The 18,135-nt window shown below is 43.3% G+C and overlaps 1 protein-coding gene across 1 annotated transcript in view; it reads right to left on the bottom strand.

The window, feature by feature from the left end:
* Positions 1–18,135, bottom strand: part of slc27a6 (solute carrier family 27 member 6) — a 54,092-nt gene that overhangs the window by 8,901 nt on the left and 27,056 nt on the right. Inside the window, exons 4-9 of the mRNA XM_061734556.1 lie at positions 17,636–17,760; positions 10,158–10,352; positions 4,878–4,968; positions 4,580–4,778; positions 2,129–2,226; positions 1,891–2,021 (exon numbers count right to left, since the gene is read on the bottom strand). Coding sequence (XP_061590540.1) covers positions 1,891–2,021; positions 2,129–2,226; positions 4,580–4,778; positions 4,878–4,968; positions 10,158–10,352; positions 17,636–17,760 — 839 coding nt within the window. The remainder of the gene's footprint in view (positions 1–1,890; positions 2,022–2,128; positions 2,227–4,579; positions 4,779–4,877; positions 4,969–10,157; positions 10,353–17,635; positions 17,761–18,135) is intronic.

Genomic DNA, 18,135 nt, shown 5'->3' with positions numbered 1-18,135 from the left:
ATCCACATACTCTTCAGGATGGAAGAATACAGAGGGGACAGCAGTAAAAGCAACACCAACAGTCACATATAACATGTTACAGGAAGAACTGGTGGTTTCAGATTAGATCCCATATTTGATATTTTGCTAAAAACCTGGCAGGATGAAGTAAAGTCATTCCAGATTAGAGGAATCCTTTGAAAGTATGACAGACGGTATGCCATGATTCAGACTGTGAAAAAGGAAAAAGGATCCCAAATGCTTAAAAGTCCTATTATCCATTTGTCCACAAGAGGGCACTCCAGAACAGTCGATCCCTACGATGAGGGCCTGCGGGGGAATTGAGGGATACTTTTAAGACTCTACTCACACCAAAACCTAAAATAAGTGTTAGGAAAGATAAATCTCAGTTCCCACAGGCAACTGTATCCCTAATCAAGCCCAGAGCAGGCAACATGCAAGTCAAACCTAGATCATATAAAGCAGAAGAGGGGATGAGAATGGCATGCAACGATTCCTGCAGAGAGCTGGAACCACATATACAGACTACATGAGAGCTCAGCGCGGTCAAACACAACCAGAGTTCTGCTGCATCCAGGACCTGAAGGGACCTGAAGACGCCTGTTGGAGACTTTAAGGGATTAACAAAACTAATTCCTTCTGGAAGCGCCGGCTTATTAGAGTTTATTGCGGAGCAATCCTTAAACAAACAAGAAATAATCTGGAGTAAAAGTTCGTTATGAATGTGATTCTATATAACATTTGAAAATTGGCACATTAAGGACAAAAAATAACCCTTTTCTCATTCTGGCTGTTGAGGGAGAAGCACACACCGCTGAAGAATACATGGAAGTTGCATGTTTGCAGGCCAGAACTTCAGGAGCTGCATGCTGACCTGCAGTCCCACCTCACTGCTTGCTTCCACCAGTATGGATGTCTGGTAGATGCCTTTTTGCAGCGTGTGCAAATAAAAGACTAATATTTTTCAAATTGGAACCTCAGAACAGATGAATTTGTATGCATTTATGGTCTTTTTGTCCCAGTAGTACCTTATCTGCCCCTTGGCAACAGCAGAAAACGATGCATTATGAGACCGTTTTCAGTAGGTTTGTGCTGAAAAAAACGATTTCCCAATTCTAAATCGATTCTCATATTAATTCCTAAAAATCGAATCATATGTCTAAAGATCGATTTTTTTTTTGAGTTTTTTTTTTCTTTTATTTATTTACCGGTATGTATTTTTTTTTCATCATTACATTACAACTTTGGTTATTTTTTTGTTTATCCCCAAAAAAGGAATGTTTTGTTGGATACAAGAATAACTGGTGCCATGTTTTTGCCTTTAAATATGTTTAAAGGTATGAAAACATTAAGGTGTTAGGTTATAATTGCATAAATTGTCTATATTTCATTACTTTATATACTGTTTTGGGGTTACATTTGCAAAAAATGCTAAAAACCAAATGCTCAAAAATTTAAAAAACAAAATAGACTGAAAATGGAACAAATAAAAACGGAATGTGGGAAAAAATAAAAGCCGATTTCCTCCGTCTCTTTTTCCTCCCTGGATCTGTTTGGTAATTCTGACCCACGATGTTTCTGAAAGCAGTTCTATCAGCATTCTGGGAGCTGATTGGTCCTTACAGCATCATTAGCTGCAATACTTGCTGTTTAATCTCAATATAATACTAGTAGTAATATGCTGCATAACTACAGTCATATAATTCATGCAACAGCTCAAAAAACAGTTTTAATAACACTAACCCAAATCAATATCGGAATCGAATCGAATCAAATCTTGATAATCGATTCTGAATCTTAAGAATCGGAATCGAATCGATTCTTGACATTTGAATCGATCCCCAGACCTAGTTTTCAGTTCTATATAATGCAACAGTTTGCTCCTGTTACCTGAAGCCTTATGAAGAGTGGGCGAGCATATGCTGGCAGATCCCTGCTAGCACATTCAAACAGTTTGTCCCCATCGAAGGTGAGGCCGGGTCTTATGATCAGCGCTGCCATCCCAGCTCTGCCTTCGTGACCTGTGGGGCAGACGGGTTATTGTTTCCAGCATACGCAGCATCGCTGTCTGCAGACTGTGATTCGTGTGTCCAGTTACATGAGAAAGACTTAAGGACAGACGTGGTACCTGGTACTTCCATGCCGTACACGTTGACCTCTTGAATAAAATCCACCAGCCCGAGAACCTCCGTCACTTCTGTGGTTGCAACGTTCTCACCCTTCCACCTACGATGAGCACACACATGCAACATTAGTGATGGCTTTTATCTGTCTCATATCTATTCTAGGTGCCTTGATTCACGGCTTTGAGAAGAAACATGACGTGCGTGAAGAAGAAGCAAACATGACACTGGATATAGAAGTCAAACACCTCCAGTTGGGTCTCTTCTGTCCAGGGGATATTGGTCCAGACTAGTGACGGGCGGTATGGACTAAAAAAATGTATCACGATCATTTCTGGCATTTATCCCGATAACGATAAAAATGACGATAAAAAAAATACCAGTTCAACTCCACCTTTTTAATTATAAATCTATCACCACATTCAGTCTTTGGAGCCAAATCACTGCTCTAAAAGATACTAAATACTACTAAACATCATCAATGGGACCTTCCTTCCTTCCTTCCTTCCTTCCTTCCTTCCTTCCTTCCTCCCTCCCTCCCTCCCTCCCTCCCTCCCTCCCTCCCTCCCTCCCTCCCTCCCTTCCTTCCTTCCTTCCTTCCTTCCTTCCTTCCTTCCTTCCTTCCTTCCTTCCTTCCTTCCTTCCTTCCTTCCTTCCTTCCTTCCTTCCTTCCTTCCTTCCTTCCTTCCTTCCTTCCTTCCTTCCTTCCTCCCTCCCTCCCTTCCTTCTTTTCTTCCTCCCTCCCTCCCTCCCTCCCTTCCTTCCTTCCTTCCTTCCTTCCTTCCTTCCTTCCTTCCTTCCTTCCTTCCTTCCTTCCTTCCTTCCTTCCTTCCTTCCTTCCTTCCTTCCTTCCTTCCTTCCTTCCTTCCTTCCTTCCTTCCTTCCTTCCTTCCTTCCTTCCTTCCTTCCTTCACCGTGGGGAGTTTTTTGGACATTAAATGGTGAAAGGTAAAATATGGCCCATCCCTAGTCCAGACGTATTGTGGTTTGTTCAGATGCAGGTTTAGCAGTCTTCTGCTAGCTGTGCAGGTCAGACCAGGAGGGTGTGTGGCGTGGCTTGTGGTTTTTGGTATTTCTATGAGTATTGCACAGCCTGATCTTGGACTCCTGGTAAGATCAGCGACAGCCTTCGATGTTGAGTAATCTTTATTACAGTTGAGTATTGAACTCTTGATTACTTGGAAATGGTTTCAAATGGTTTTATAACCCTCTCTCAGATCAGTTACTTCTCTGAGAAGACTGCTTATGTCTTTCCCCCCCGGCACTGTGTTAACAGACTGCCACCACATCCCACGTGTTTGTTCAGTACCACAGCAGCTGGTCTCCATGGTTACTGGAGCAGACTGCCACCACATCCAATGTGTTTGTAATTTGACAGCATCAATAAATAATAATAATAAATGCACATCTATGCAAAGGAAGAGATTTCTTTAAAAGCACATGTGATGTGTGGCTCGCTTTTCTATTGGCTCCTGATTCTGATGCACAGGCGCTGTGAAGTGCTGCTTTTATATGGAGCCAAATCAAGGCCAAAAGTTTTGCTAATTTGAAAATAAAATTTGAACCTGAAAATTCTTTTTTTCAGTTTCAGAACTTTTTATTTCAGTTTCACATCTTTTTTTCCAGTTTCAAGTTTTTTTTTTTCAGGTTCAGACTTTTGGCCCCGATGTGGCGCGGGGGGCGTGGCATCAACTGAGAGGGGCGTGGCATCATGAGTGACAGCAGAACAGAGAAGGCGGGGGACGTTCCTCAGTCATGTTGCCTTCAGGAAACGTAGGTTGCAGAAGTTATCAGTAGAAGTATGATTCAACACTGTATATACATATTCACGTGATTGGCAGTGGAAAAAACGGATACTAGTGTCACATTTCTGTTTGAAAAGCTGTTTTAGACCGTACTTGGCACCAATCGCAGTATAAAAGCAATAAACTATGCCAGACTGTACAGTTCAACAGACACACTTTAAAGTTTGACATTTCCCACTTCCACATACTACCAAGTACGGTCTAAAACAGCTTTTTAAACAGAAATGTGTCACTAATATCAGTTTGTTCCACTGCCAATCACATGAATATGGTGTATATACAGTGTTGAATCAAACTTTTACTGATAACTTCTGCAACCTACGTTTCCTGAAGGCAACATGACTGAGGAACGTCCCCCACCTTCTCTGTTCTGCTGTCACTCATGATGCCACGCCCCTCTCAGTTGATGCCACGCCCCCCACGCCACATCGGGGCCAAAAGTCTGAAACTGAAAAAAAAATTTGAAACTGAAAAAAAAGATGTGAAACTGAAAAAAAAGATGTGATACTGAAATAAAAAGTTCTGATACTGAAAAAAAAAATAGAAACTGTAAAAAATAATTTTCAGGTTCAAATTTTATTTTCAAATTAGCAAAACTTTTGGCCTTGATTTGGCTCCATACTTTTACCTCAACGTCAAAAAAACACATACCTGAAGGTGTCCCCCACTCGGTCCCGGAAGCAGATGAATCCCTCCTGATCCTCAGCCATCAGGTCTCCAGTGTTAAAGTAGGCGTCGCCCTTCACAAACACGTTCCTCATCAGCTTCTTCTCCGTCAACTGCTTGCTTCCAGCGTAGCCGAAGAACGGGCTGATGGCGCTCACCTTGGACAGTAGGAGTCCCGTCTCTCCTGAAAACAATGATGGGACAAAGACGAATGTCTCCAGGTGAAGTCCTTTTTCAAAGAATAAAATACGGTGAATGTTCATTTGGATGCGGTGAATCTCACCGTTCTTCACCCGCTGACAGAAACCGCGCTCATCTTTCACTGGTTCATCTTTCACCATGTCGTATTTCACCAGGTCATACTTGAACAGCACCTGCAGGAAACAGTGGGAGGAGCCGCCACGCAACGGTCAGAACAGAAGAACCCACAACCGAGCCCGGACTGAACTGTCCCAGTCAGACGCCTGAAATGACTCTAATCAGGCCTCCATCTCAGTTTAAAGCAGCACTATGTAACTTTTCCACCTTAATCTAATATTTCATCATCATCATCATCATCATTGTGATGGTACATCAACTTCCAACAGGTTTAATGAACCTCTGTCATGGTCTGAGGGGTCTGTATCTCCTTCACTGGCACTATGTAACTTTGAGGAGCATGGTAGGAACCCTTCCACACTAAAAAACTACACATTTTACGGCTTTGACTGCTTTACGGCATACGTCACTTCCCCCTCCTTCCCGATTCGTAGTCCAGACGAAAATGGGCGGGGCGTGGAGCTCAGAGCTCAGGAGAAGCTGTTAACCCGTTGCTGCGTTGTGGCTGCAGCAGCTCCACATAACAGACGTGGGGAAAAGATCAATAATGGTTTAACTTTTCACCGCTTTCCTGCTCGGAGGCAGAACCACGGAGGCAGAACCACGGAGGCCAAGTATCTGATATAACAGAGTAAAAGAGTGAAAGAGTTGTCGGCTCGGTTGGATCGCAGCTGTAACGACCAAACATAACGTTCCTCAGTAAACAAACTAACACGCACACAGACCGGGGTCGGATCATTCAAACGGGTTTTATTCCCCACTTCTCCAGCTAAACGCAGTTGCTGGCCAGCTCTCTGCGGTGCAATTAATTTTGTTGAGGAAAAGATATTAACTCTATTTGTAGCTGCAGAGGAAAAAAATAATCTCACGAGGAAAACAAAAATATTGCTCACGCCTCGGAGCCTCTTCAGCATAATATAGCAGTCAAAAAAAAGAAAAGAAAAGTAAGAGGGATACAAAACATGTACTGTATGTTGTACTATAATACTAATTTATTGAAACACATGGCGAGTCAAACATTTACCAAAGCAGCTGCCAAACACTCCTAAACAAGGTAGCCGGAGAAGGTGGTTCTGCAGAACTGCGGCAGTAAATCCTTCTAAAGAGTGCAGCTCCGACCAGGAGCTGCACTCTTTAGTAGGGATTTCATATGGATCCAAACCATTAATAATCATTATTTTCTCCATATACCACTCCCTGGCTTCCTTGTTTAAGGTATCCCGGTAAATTCCAGTTCCTTTCCAGCATTTTAACATCTTTTTTTTTGCGTTCTGTCTGTTCACTTGGTGAAACAGAAAAGCGTCCCGTCTTCTCTCAAAACAAATGCAGCGACGGGACAGGAGTTTTCCGGCAGTATGCGCTGGTGCTCATGGGAAACGTAGTGTTCTTTCTGGTAAAGCACTACCGCTTTTGTCCAAAAGATGCCGCCAAACTCAGAAAAGCTGAAAGTTAAGTTGTGCTGCTTTAAGAGAGCCAGAATGAAAACATGGGTAGATAATGTAACACTGTGCCAACAGGGAAAGACACAAGCAATGCCCAACAAGAACACTTCCATCTGGCATCTTACAAAAACAAACATTTCCAAACTATCTGGAGTTCAACATTGTACAGTAAGAGCAATAATTCAAAAATATGAAGCACAGCTGTCACCTTAAATCAGACCGTCCATGAAGGCACAAATAAAAGAAGCCTGGATAAATACGGCTGCGTTGGAAGGGTTGCCAGGAGAACAGTGTTTTATGGACGGATGAGAGCAAAGTGGAGTTGTTTGTGTTTACTGTCCAGTCTGAGGAAAACACGGCATTTCAGAGGAAAACTATATCACGACCACTGTGGAGCCAGGGGCGGAGATGTGCAGAGCTGGTAGAGGAGCCAAAAACTGTACTCAAGTAAAAGTACTGTTACTTCAGAATCAAGTAGGAGTAAAAAGTAGTTAGAGCTATTTTAATTCTAATCAGAGGTGGGTAAAGTAGCCAAAAATTGTACTCAAGTAAAAGTACTGTTACTTCAGAATAATATGACTCAAGTAGAAGTAAAAAGTAGTCATCCAAATAATTACTTGAGTAAAAGTAAAAAAGTACTTGGTGAAAAAACTACTCAAGTACTGAGTAACTGTTGAGTAACGTCTGATTTATTTTTTTAACACAATCATTCAAACAGACAAAAGTACAAAATAATCATCTTCAGGCAAATTCAATCAATAAAATAAAATTAATAAAAAATTGCTTAAATTAAAATAATCTTAAAGTAAATTGAAGTACTTTAATAAATAATAAAATAAATAAAATAACAAAATAAAAAAATAAATTAAGCACAAGTAACACAAAATTTCCAGCCTTTGTACTTTTCTTTTTTAACCAGCAGAACTAGAACAAACATGAACTCATAGAAACTCTGTGTGTGTTTGAGTCTGTGTAAATGTGACAAAACATGCAAAAACAAACATTTTTCCCAAAGAATCACCCAGTGATGTCATGAGATTGACGCGTACGCGGATAAAAGGGATAAAAGAAAAGTAACAGCTCAACGTAGCCTAATGTAGCGGAGTAAGAGGAACAGTTTCTTCTTCACAAATCTACTCAAGTAAAAGTAAAAAGTATAGTGATTCAAAACTACTCCTAAAAGTACAACATTTCCCAAAACTTACTCAAGTAAATGTAACGGAGTAAATGTAACTCGTTACTACCACCTCTGGAGATGTGATTGTCGGGGTATGCCTTACAGCCACAGAGAAATGTGAGGACCTGCCCGACAGGTAGATGGCAGGAAATGATCCTAAACACGGCAGCAAATCCACACCGGGATGACTAGAAACCCAAGGTTTTGGAATGACCGGGTCAAAGTCCAGACCTGAACTGGGCTAAAACGCTGAGATGGGAGCTCAAGAGAGCTGCTCAGACCTGGAAGTCCAAACACTTCCACCAACCAACACCCTACAGAACAGGGTTATAATAGTTTTGAATTTTTAATTTTAGTTTAGTTTTATTTCGTTTTGACTTTTTCTCCTTCAATTCAGTTAGTTTTAATTCGTTTTTAGTGTGGGTTTGCTAGTTTTTATTAGTTTTTATATTTTCAAAAATGCTTAGTTTTAGTTTAGTTTGTATTAGTTTTAGTTTTGACGTCACGGACCGTGAGGCGTTCAGGTGCCGTAGCTGCCAGTTGGAGATAAACGGCCAGAGCAGAATAAATTAATCATACCAAGAGGCTTATATTGACAGGGACGAAAACGGAGGAAATTATATCTATAATTTCAGTTTGTTTTAGTTAGTTTTCTAAACACGCAATATAGTTTCAGTTAGTTATCATTTTTTGTCTTTTAATTTTCGTTTTTATTAAGTGCAGTTAACGAAATTGTTTTTTCAATTTTAGTTTTCGTTATTTCGTTCGTTTTCGTGAACGATAATAACTCTGCTACAGAAGGCTGGTCTCAACAACATATCAGAGACCCATAAAGACAAATGAATACTTCAAGGTATTACTGCTAAAAACAGCTGATCATGGGGGTACTTAGTATTGCCCAAAATGCTTCTTTTTTTTGGTAAAGAAATTGTAATATGATGAAATATGATATATGTTGTTGCTCGTCTGAGGTTGTAAAAATACTAACACTAATACCATCTAATAAGTATTAAATAAGGATTAAACAATGGGGAATTAAGGCTTGGACCTGACCGTGCTGACCGTGAACAACATATAATAAACACTTTGTACCGTCAAGAGCAAGGCTTGGATCATAAATAATGAAAATGCTCGTGGGTAATAGGTAAAGGAGTATTTTTACTTCTGCCTGAGGTTCCTGATGTCGCCACGTGTCGCTGATTAAAGACTCAAACCAACAACCACATGACCGGCTGCAGCTTCCGCGAGAAGAGCCACGATTAGCGTCTGGGGCTATTCTTAGATGAGAAAACAGTAAATCCTCTTGGAAAGGACTGTAGACGCATGTGCACAACATGTTACAACCATTGTTCTCTCTAGCTACCTGTATTTGAACAACAGCCTTACTATTACATTATATGTGAAGTAACATTAATGAACGCTCACTTCTCACGTTTGGTTCCAAGTTAATCAACATGATAAATGTGACGTCCTCTGTATCAGAGGTGGATGTGGGTCCTCGCATCATTATGTTTTATAATCATCTTTTATAAGGCGTACAGGAATAGCTGAGGTCACAGATTACAGTAAATACTGCGAGCCACTCTTTTGTAACTCTGATTACCCGCAGCTCTGCAGGTGAGCATTAATGCGGCTAATACCTGCAGCAGCCGCGGCAAAGCTGATTGTCAGCTGCATCCCTGTTCATGTCTCCGGAGCGATTACACATGAACTCCATCACTCCAGGAGGACAGGCTGCACCCACATGTCCCCGTCAGGCCATGCTCAGCTGTTTCCTGCTCATTCAGACATCAGCTCCTGCAGACGCTGGGATGCTGCGCAGCATCACCACCTCCTTCCCCCCAAGCGGTCCTTGTCTCTTGTCAGGCCGTCATTGTAAATAAGAATGTTCTTAACGACCTGCCTGCCCATTCCTTATATTTTGCAGATCAGCCCTACACAATGTTACAGTTCTCAGGAAAAATACTAGAACCCAAGACGAATCCCCTGTATGTGAAAACATTCTGATTTTGATTCTTATTGAACATATAACTCTACATTTACATTTGTATCTTAACAATTCTGTCTCTCTTGTCGGACATCCCTCCTCGTCTTTCAGCTCACGCCAGCGAGTGAACGCCGGGCCAATGTTTATTCTTGTCCGGGCATTTAGCTTGTTACTCTCCCGCTTTCTTTTTTTCACCTCCTCCAATAAAACTTTTATTTTCTTGGGTTTTTCCGCTGCTTGGGCCATGACACCAGCTTCTGCTGAGCTCTGCGCTCCACGCCCCGCCCAGCTTTGGTCTGGACTACGAATGGGGAAGGAGGGGGAAGTGACGTATGCCGTAAAGCAGTCAAAGCCGTAAAAATGTGTAGTTTTTTAGTGTGGAAGGGTTCCTACCATGCTCCTCAAAGTTACATAGGACCAGTGAAGGAGATACAGACCCCTCAGACCATGACAGAGGTTCATTAAACCTGTTGGAAGTTGATGTACCATCACAATGATGATGATGAAATATTAGATTAAGCTGGAAAAGTTACATAGTGCTGCTTTAATAAATAATCATATGTCTCCTCCTGCTTCCTGCTCGTATTTTGTTCAAGAACCGCCCCCGTCGTCGCCGATCATTCACATACAGCTTCTCACCTTGTAGAAGAAGTTGGAGCGGCCCACAGTTCCAATCCTGCCGATGTGGTTCATGAAGCACAGGTTCCCCTCAGTGGAACCGTACACCTCGCACATTTTAATGTCACCAAAGCGACTCTGGAACTCCCGCCAGACGTCCTGCCGCAGCCCGTTCCCGACGCCCATTCGTACTTTGTGAACCTGGTCCAGCTCTGTCTGGAGGAGGAAGAACACAGTCACTACGTCAGCAGAAAAGACATATGTCCTCCCCCCGATAAACAAGACTGTACAGGACCTAATCAGAAAAAGGTGACACCATATGGAAAAAGTAAAATAAGCAATGGCAGACAGAATAAATACAAAATACTTCATGTCTTTATCCCAACATAATTCCTTGTGTTATTATGCATCCACTTGGAAAGTATGGGGCAGAGGTTCTCCTCTTGTCAACAAATATTCCTGCAAGAAAGTTTGCAATGGACATAATTCCTCCTCCTACAGACAATCATCAAACTATTTGGAGGAATGTATGTGTCTACGGGATACCAATATCAAAAAGATAATCCAAATTACAACCCAAAGGAAGGGACTCGGGAGCAGGACACACGCATGATGAAAGGCCAGTGTGGACGTCTACAGCAGGAAGAGTTTTCAAAATTAAACAGGAAATAAAGCAAACGAAAGCAAACGAGTCCAAAAGAGCACGTTTAAGGTAAAGCTCAAACCTAAAGAGAAGTTAACACGACACAGCTAAACATATAATCAAGACCATGACTGGATACCCACGATCCCAGATCCCTCAGACGACACTAGCATCAACAATCCTCATTCATCAGCCGCTGATACATCCACATGATTTCTGGAGGAAACATTTGTCTGGAACAGAACAAAAATTATCGGTGCGTCCGAAATGCCATACTAAACAGTATATACTCAAAAAGTAGTATTCAAAAAGTTCGGCACACTTTTGAGTAAATATCAATAGTATCCATTAATTCGGACGTACTACTCAGAGGCACACGGCGTTGGAAGGGGGGGTTGTTACCATGGTAACAACTCCTGTCACAGCAGCAGTAGCAGCTCCGCTCCGCTCTGGTTTATCCTGGCCCAAACAAGATGACATTATATAATATTATTATATATGAATATTATAATATTAAAGGGGACCTATTAAGAAAAACAGGTTTTTTCTTGCTTTAACATATATAAAGTGGTCTCCCCTCAGCCTGCCAACTCAGAGAAGGAGGAAACAACCAGATTCTGCAGTGTCGGTACAGCCGCCCGGATGAGCCGTCCAGTGTGATGTGGATCTACGAGCCAATAAGATTCTGCTCCCGATTCTGCAGCCCTGGGCTACCTGCAGCCCTGGACTACCTGCAGCCCTGGACTACCTAGAGTCCTGGGCTACCTGTAGCCCTGGACTACCTGCAGCCCTGGGCTACCTGCAGCCCTGGACTACCTGCAGCCCTGGACTACCTAGAGTCCTGGGCTACCTGTAGCCCTGGACTACCTGCAGCCCTGGGCATCCTGGAGTCCTGGACTACCTGCAGCCCTGGGCATCCTGGAGTCCTGGACTACCTGCAGCCCTGGGCATCCTGGAGTCCTGGACTACCTGCAGCCCCGGACTACCTGCAGCCCCGGACTACCTACAGCCCCGGACTACCTGCAGCCCCGGACTACCTGCAGCCCTGGACTACCTGCAGCCCTGGGCTTCCTGGAGTCCTGGACTACCTGCAGCCCTGGACTACCTGCAGCCCTGGACTACCTGCAGCCCTGGACTACCTGCAGCCCTGGACTACCTGCAGCCCTGGACTACCTGCAGCCCTGGGCTACCTGCAGCCCTGGACTACCTGCAGCCCTGGACTACCTAGAGTCCTGGGCATCCTGGAGTCCTGGACTACCTGCAGCCCTGGGCATCCTGGAGTCCTGGACTACCTGCAGCCCTGGGCATCCTGGAGTCCTGGACTACCTGCAGCCCTGGACTACCTGCAGTCCTGGACTACCTGCAGCCCTGGACTACCTAGAGTCCTGGGCATCCTGGAGTCCTGGACTACCTGCAGCCCTGGGCATCCTGGAGTCCTGGACTACCTGCAGCCCTGGGCATCCTGCAGCCCTGGACTACCTGCAGCCCTGGACTACCTGCAGTCCTGGACTACCTGCAGTCCTGGACTACCTGCAGCCCTGGACTACCTGCAGCCCTGGACTACCTGCAGCCCTGGACTACTGATCCACGAAGGTTTGGAGTCTTTAGAAATTCCCCCTGTTAAACACCTTCAGACGACAGTAGGAGAAAACTACAACAGACATTTCTTGTCAGGAGGTTTCCTCAATGCTAGCGAACCAAACAAAAGAGCAACGTTGACGTAATAAGTGACAAAAAAAGAAATAAAAGGTTTAGAGTATCATGTTAGTCATCAAGGAGGAGGTGTTTTTCTGGTTTTATTGAGGAGCTCTCAGTGAGGTTCTGACATAAATCAAGTGAAAAAAACCCCATACAGCCCGTTTGTTCGGGATGGCAGTAATTAGAGCTCCCGTTGGTTTGTGAGAGAGGTTCACTGTTGGTGCTGCACATGGCCACATGCCTCATGTCTCAGGCCGTGGCGAGGATATCTGTGGCCCGCCCCCCACCCACAAAGTCACATAACAAAGACAGCGTGGACAAAGAGAACTTTGAGTTCTGCTCAGGAGAGGACTCTCGCTGTGTGTGCATGCACGTCCATGTGTCCACCATGGGAGGACACGGACGCCAGAACAAAGAACCGGCCTGTCTCTGCACGCTGCGACCAGTGTTACCGGGGTGATTCATGAGCAGACGACTGTGTTCCAGAGAAAAGTTGGCCTTCTGCTCCGAGCATAATTTGCTTGCTGTGCCAGTCATTTAGTGGCCGTGCACGTGCATTATGTGGGTCCTTTCTGAAGCCTGGTGGGCGGACAACGTGAAACATGATGTCACATCATGTCAACGGCCCTGGAACATAGAAAACTGAGAGACGGACTTGTGTCGTGAATGACACGCTCTTATGAGGTAAACACGGCTGTTCAGATTAAAGGAGATCCACATCTACCAAAACAAACGTGGAGGAGGGGTCAGATGTTCATGCTCGGACTGCCCCGAGTCCAAATGATTGATCTGAGCCTGATCGAACTGCATCATTTCTAAACCACATGTATGTCCTGTTTTTGTTTCCTAACAAATAAAAGACGAAACAGACGATTTATCTGAACAGCTTCAAGAGGCCGTTTGAGCTCCGACGTGGCTCCGACACGGACTAATTAGATACGACTCTGCAGCGATGACAGTGTCTGACCATCCCATGGTGAATGTGAGCAGCTCACTTCTCTTCTCCACCTCTGGGAAACATGAAAGAATACAGATCCTACGAGAACCTCAAGCCTGGATGTAGAGCGATGCTAACAAGCCTGAAGCCCGTTTATAAGATGTCCACGACCCAAACCAGAGCTATCACGCCGCATAAGCGAAGTACAAGTCATCACATCAACCCCTTACTCAGAGCGTTTACACTGCTTTTGTCCATTACTGCATTAAAACTTATAGTGGCTTTAACAATGTGCAAAAAGTTATCCGAATTTTATTCTCAAATTAAACTAATTTAATTTAAAGCTCATTTTTAAACTTATTTTATTTCATTTATTTTTCAGTTGGACTTGACAGTGACCCGTACAGTTACCTGAAGAACCAGTGGTCCATGGACATTAATATTTGGTACAGTTACCAAGAACCAGTGGTCCATGGACATTAATATTTGGTACAGTTACCAAGAACCAGTGGTCCATGGACATTAATATTTGGTACAATTACCAAGAACCAGTGGTCCATGGACATTAATATTTGGTACAGTTACCAAGAACCAGTGGTCCATGGACATTAATATTTGGTACAGTTACCAAGAACCAGTGGTCCATGGACATTAATATTTGGTACAATTACCAAGAACCAGTGGTCCATGGACATTAATATTTGGTACAATTACCAAGAACCAGTGGTCCATGGACATTAATATTTGGTACAGTTACCAAGAACCAGTGGTCCATGGACATTAATATTTGGTACAATTACCAAGAACCAGTGGTCCATGGACATTAATATTTGGTACAGTTACCAAGAACCAGTGGTCCATGGACATTAATATTTGGTACAGTTACCAAGAACCAGTGGTCCATGGACATTAATATTTGGTACAGTTACCAAGAATCAGTGGTCCATGGACATTAATATTTGGTACAGTTACCAAGAATCAGTGGTCCATGGACATTAATATTTGGTACAGTTACCAAGAACCAGTGGTCCATGGACATTAATATTTGGTACAGTTACCAAGAACCAGTGGTCCATGGACATTAATATTTGTTCACGAATCCAGTTTCTGATATTTATATGTACTTAATTTCTACGCCGGGGAAATACACGAAGCAAAGCTTGAAGATACAAAAGTCTTGACGCTTGGTCCGACTTCAAAGCAGGATTTGTTGGTGAAATTAAAGTGATGAGGACACCGAACTTTATGATTTGACCGTTTAATGTTAGCTACCCAAAAATCCAGGAATCCAGTTGTTTCTGTGAATTGCAGCGATCCATTTGTCTCTCTTAAGCTTATTTTTCGGCAGTCTGTAAAACGATAACTCTGATTTCTTGCTAAGTCTATGAGTACAGTCGATTGCACAACAACTCTTTCCTATTTTAGAGGTTTTCCAGTTGCTCAAACTGAAAGTTTACGCTGCCACTCGGTCTTTCTGACACTCGGTCTTTCTGACACTCAGTGAGCGTAACCCGCTGTGAAGTCGCATCTGTGACGTCATGCGCATTCCCTCTATTGCCATTGTTCTGTCCCTGGTTAGGTCTAAGAGCGGGTTCCCTTTGGAATTCGTTTGGGGAGCTGTTAGTGTGGTGTGAACGTGGCAAGAGCAGTGGTCTCGGGGGCACTTCCGAAGCTGCTGGTGAGTCGCCATTTTATGGTTGCTTACCGGGCTACCGGGTTTCAGTGCATCAATACCCACCACCAAGCACCTGAAGGCTAGGGGGGAGCTTAGCTATATTTTGGATAGGCAGTTAGAGGAACTGGGCGACAGTGATGTTTTGGCTGTGTGTTGGGGCTGTTTTGGGCTCAGTGTGCTGCTGGTAGGAGCTGTAACCTGTAACCTGGCTTTGTTGCATCAGTTTGGTAAGATGTGTGTGTTGGGGCAGGTAAATTGGGCTGTGTTGGGTCATGGCTAGTGTGGAGGATTTCCTGAGAGTTATTGGAGGGCTGTTCGCGGGAGCAATTTTTGAGGATCGCTGAACACTTTGAATTGGAAGTTGGTGATAAAAGAATGAAGGAGAGCATTAAAGCTATTATTAAAGCTAATTTGTCTGAATCAGGTGTTGTCAAACCTAAGGGGCATGCTGCTGGTCCGGGGCTCAGAGCTTTTGGGGCACCTGGCCCTAGTGAAGCTAGTGACACTAGTTTAACTTTTGGGCAGAGGAGACTGGGGGTTTCTCTGTGGTTATTCCTGATTCTCTTTTGTCCATTTCTTGCAGTGACCTGGTGGCGGAGCATAGAGCTGATCCCTCTCTGAGCCAGCTGTTTGACAGTAATGAGGGAAAGAGTACTGCAAATGGTTACTTGCTGCAGGGCAAATTGCTGGTGAGGAAATGGGTGACACACAGGGAAAACTTTGTTGGTGATCCTGTGTTTCAGATTGTGGTTCCGTCCAGGTTTCGTGATGAAGTGTTGAGGACTTCTCATGATCAGTCAGGACATTTAGGCGTCCATAAGATGTATGAGTATATCTTGCGGTACTTTTTCTGGCCTCGTGTGAAGAGGGATGTGTCCAGGTATATTAAAACATGTCATACATGTAAAATGACAGGGAAGCCAAATCAAACCATTAAGCCAGCTCCTGTGTCCTATCACAGCCTTTTGAGCATCTGATAATCGATTGTGTGGGTCCCTTAACTCGTTCCAAGTCTGGTAGCAATTACTTGCTTACAGTAACGTGTCACAGCACAAGGTATCCAGCTATTTATCCTTTGCGTTCCATTACGGGTAAGTCAGTGGTAAAGGCGCTGACCCAGCTCATTTCCATCTTTGGTATTCCAAAGGTAGTCCAGAGCGATCAGGGCTCAAATTTTTCATCTCATCTGTTTGCTCAACTTCCAAAACAGTTACAAGTAAAACATAACCAGGCGTCTGCATACCATGCTCAGAGTTAAGAGCTTTGCGCGGGTATTGTGTCGAGCTGAACCAGGATTGGGAAGAAGGGTTGCCGTGGTTGCTGTTAGCTGCCAGGGAGGTTGTGCAGGAAAGCACCGGGTTTAGCCCTAATGAGCTTGTTTTTGGGCATATAGTGCGTGGGCCGCTCACTCTACTACATGATGCTGTGGCACCGCAAGAACCTCCTAGTCATTTGATTGACTATGTTAATGGTTTCCGGCATCAGTTGTACATGGCTGGGGAGTAGGGCTGGGCGATATATCGAGATTTTAATATATATCGATATATTTTCAAACGCGATAGGGTGTGAGACAATATCGTTTGTATCGATTAAAAAAAAAAAAAAAAATTACCGGTAATGATTTTGATATAGCTTATTTTGTGACAAATTGACTTGAATGTTTTATTTGAGATTTGCACAACTGTCAACCTCAGTGGAAAAGTCTGCCTGTTACTGTCTACATTGTATTAATTGCACAGTGTATTTTAATTTAATTGTTATGCAGGAAAGGGATATTTGTTTTATTTTTATTCAAGAAGCATTTTTATTCTATATATGCAGGCAGTTTATTTTTATTTCATTTGTTTTATACATTTTGATATTGTGCAGACCTCTGTTAATAAAGGAACCTGTGTGACATTTGGCACGAGGCTTTGTATTAAAACTGACTGTTTTTTTAAGGGTTTGCCTCAGAAAGAAATGAAGCTAACAGAGATGCTAACAGAGATGCTAACAGAGATGCTATGCTATAATGCTTTGGGGGAAACCCCAATTATGGCACAGAAAAAATATCGATATATATCGAGTATCGCCATGGCAAAGGAAAAGTTGGTTTCCTCACAGGTAAAGATGAAGCGTCTCTATGACCGGAAGGCTGAGGTTCACTGGTTTAGTCCTGGGTAGTCCCGTCGTAGGGGCTGGGAGCCGGGCTGTGACACTAGACTACCACTCCATTTTATGTGATCTGAGTCGGGAGAAGCTCAGACTGATGGAGGAAAGGTTGAGAGCCTGTTGATACATGTTTATCCAAGTTCATTTATTTATTTTAATTCCTAAACTGGTCTATTTTAACGTAGGAGGAGGAACGAAACACATCAACAAGACATACCACCAAGAAACTTGGCATTGGAGACAATACAGGTTAGATATCAGCACAAAAAACCCAAACGAATCAACTTCTAATTCAGATTTCAGGACTTTGATGGAACTGGGCTTTTAGAGGGATGTTTCTAAATGAGATCTGTGGTCCGAGTGGCTTAACACAAGAATAGTGAGCAGGCGTTTACCTTTGGCTGGTTGCAGAGATACCTGCAGAGCTCGCCGATGTACTGGAAGATGGTCACGCCGTGTTTTCTGCAGTCGGTCCAGAACTGGGAGGCCGAGAACTTCTTCTTCAACACGCATGTGGCACCTGTGAAGAGAAGACGGCCCCATCACTCGCTGCTGCAGGGTCTCAGCTGCTTCACGCACCAACACAAACGTGGATCTTAGCCGCACAATTTTTATTTTATTGTTTATTGTTGGCTTTGTCTCGAACACAACAAAACCCATCAAATTAAAAAGCATCAAAATATTAAAAAAGCAAAACAATTTAACAGTCTCATTCAAAAATAAAACACACAGCAAAACCATGTGTTGGAGAGGGAACAGGAGGAAGCAGAACGCTTATTTAGTTCTGTCCCTTCCTCACAATATCATATCATATATGCCCTATAAAAATGTAAAAATTAAAAGAAAAGAAAGAAAAGACAAAATAACAAAAAATAAATACAACACAAACAACCAA

The sequence above is a fragment of the Cololabis saira genome, chromosome 11 (assembly GCF_033807715.1).
Source record: "Cololabis saira isolate AMF1-May2022 chromosome 11, fColSai1.1, whole genome shotgun sequence".
Classification (NCBI taxonomy): Eukaryota; Metazoa; Chordata; class Actinopteri; order Beloniformes; family Belonidae; genus Cololabis; species Cololabis saira.
This window is presented reverse-complemented; position numbering and strand designations above follow the sequence as displayed.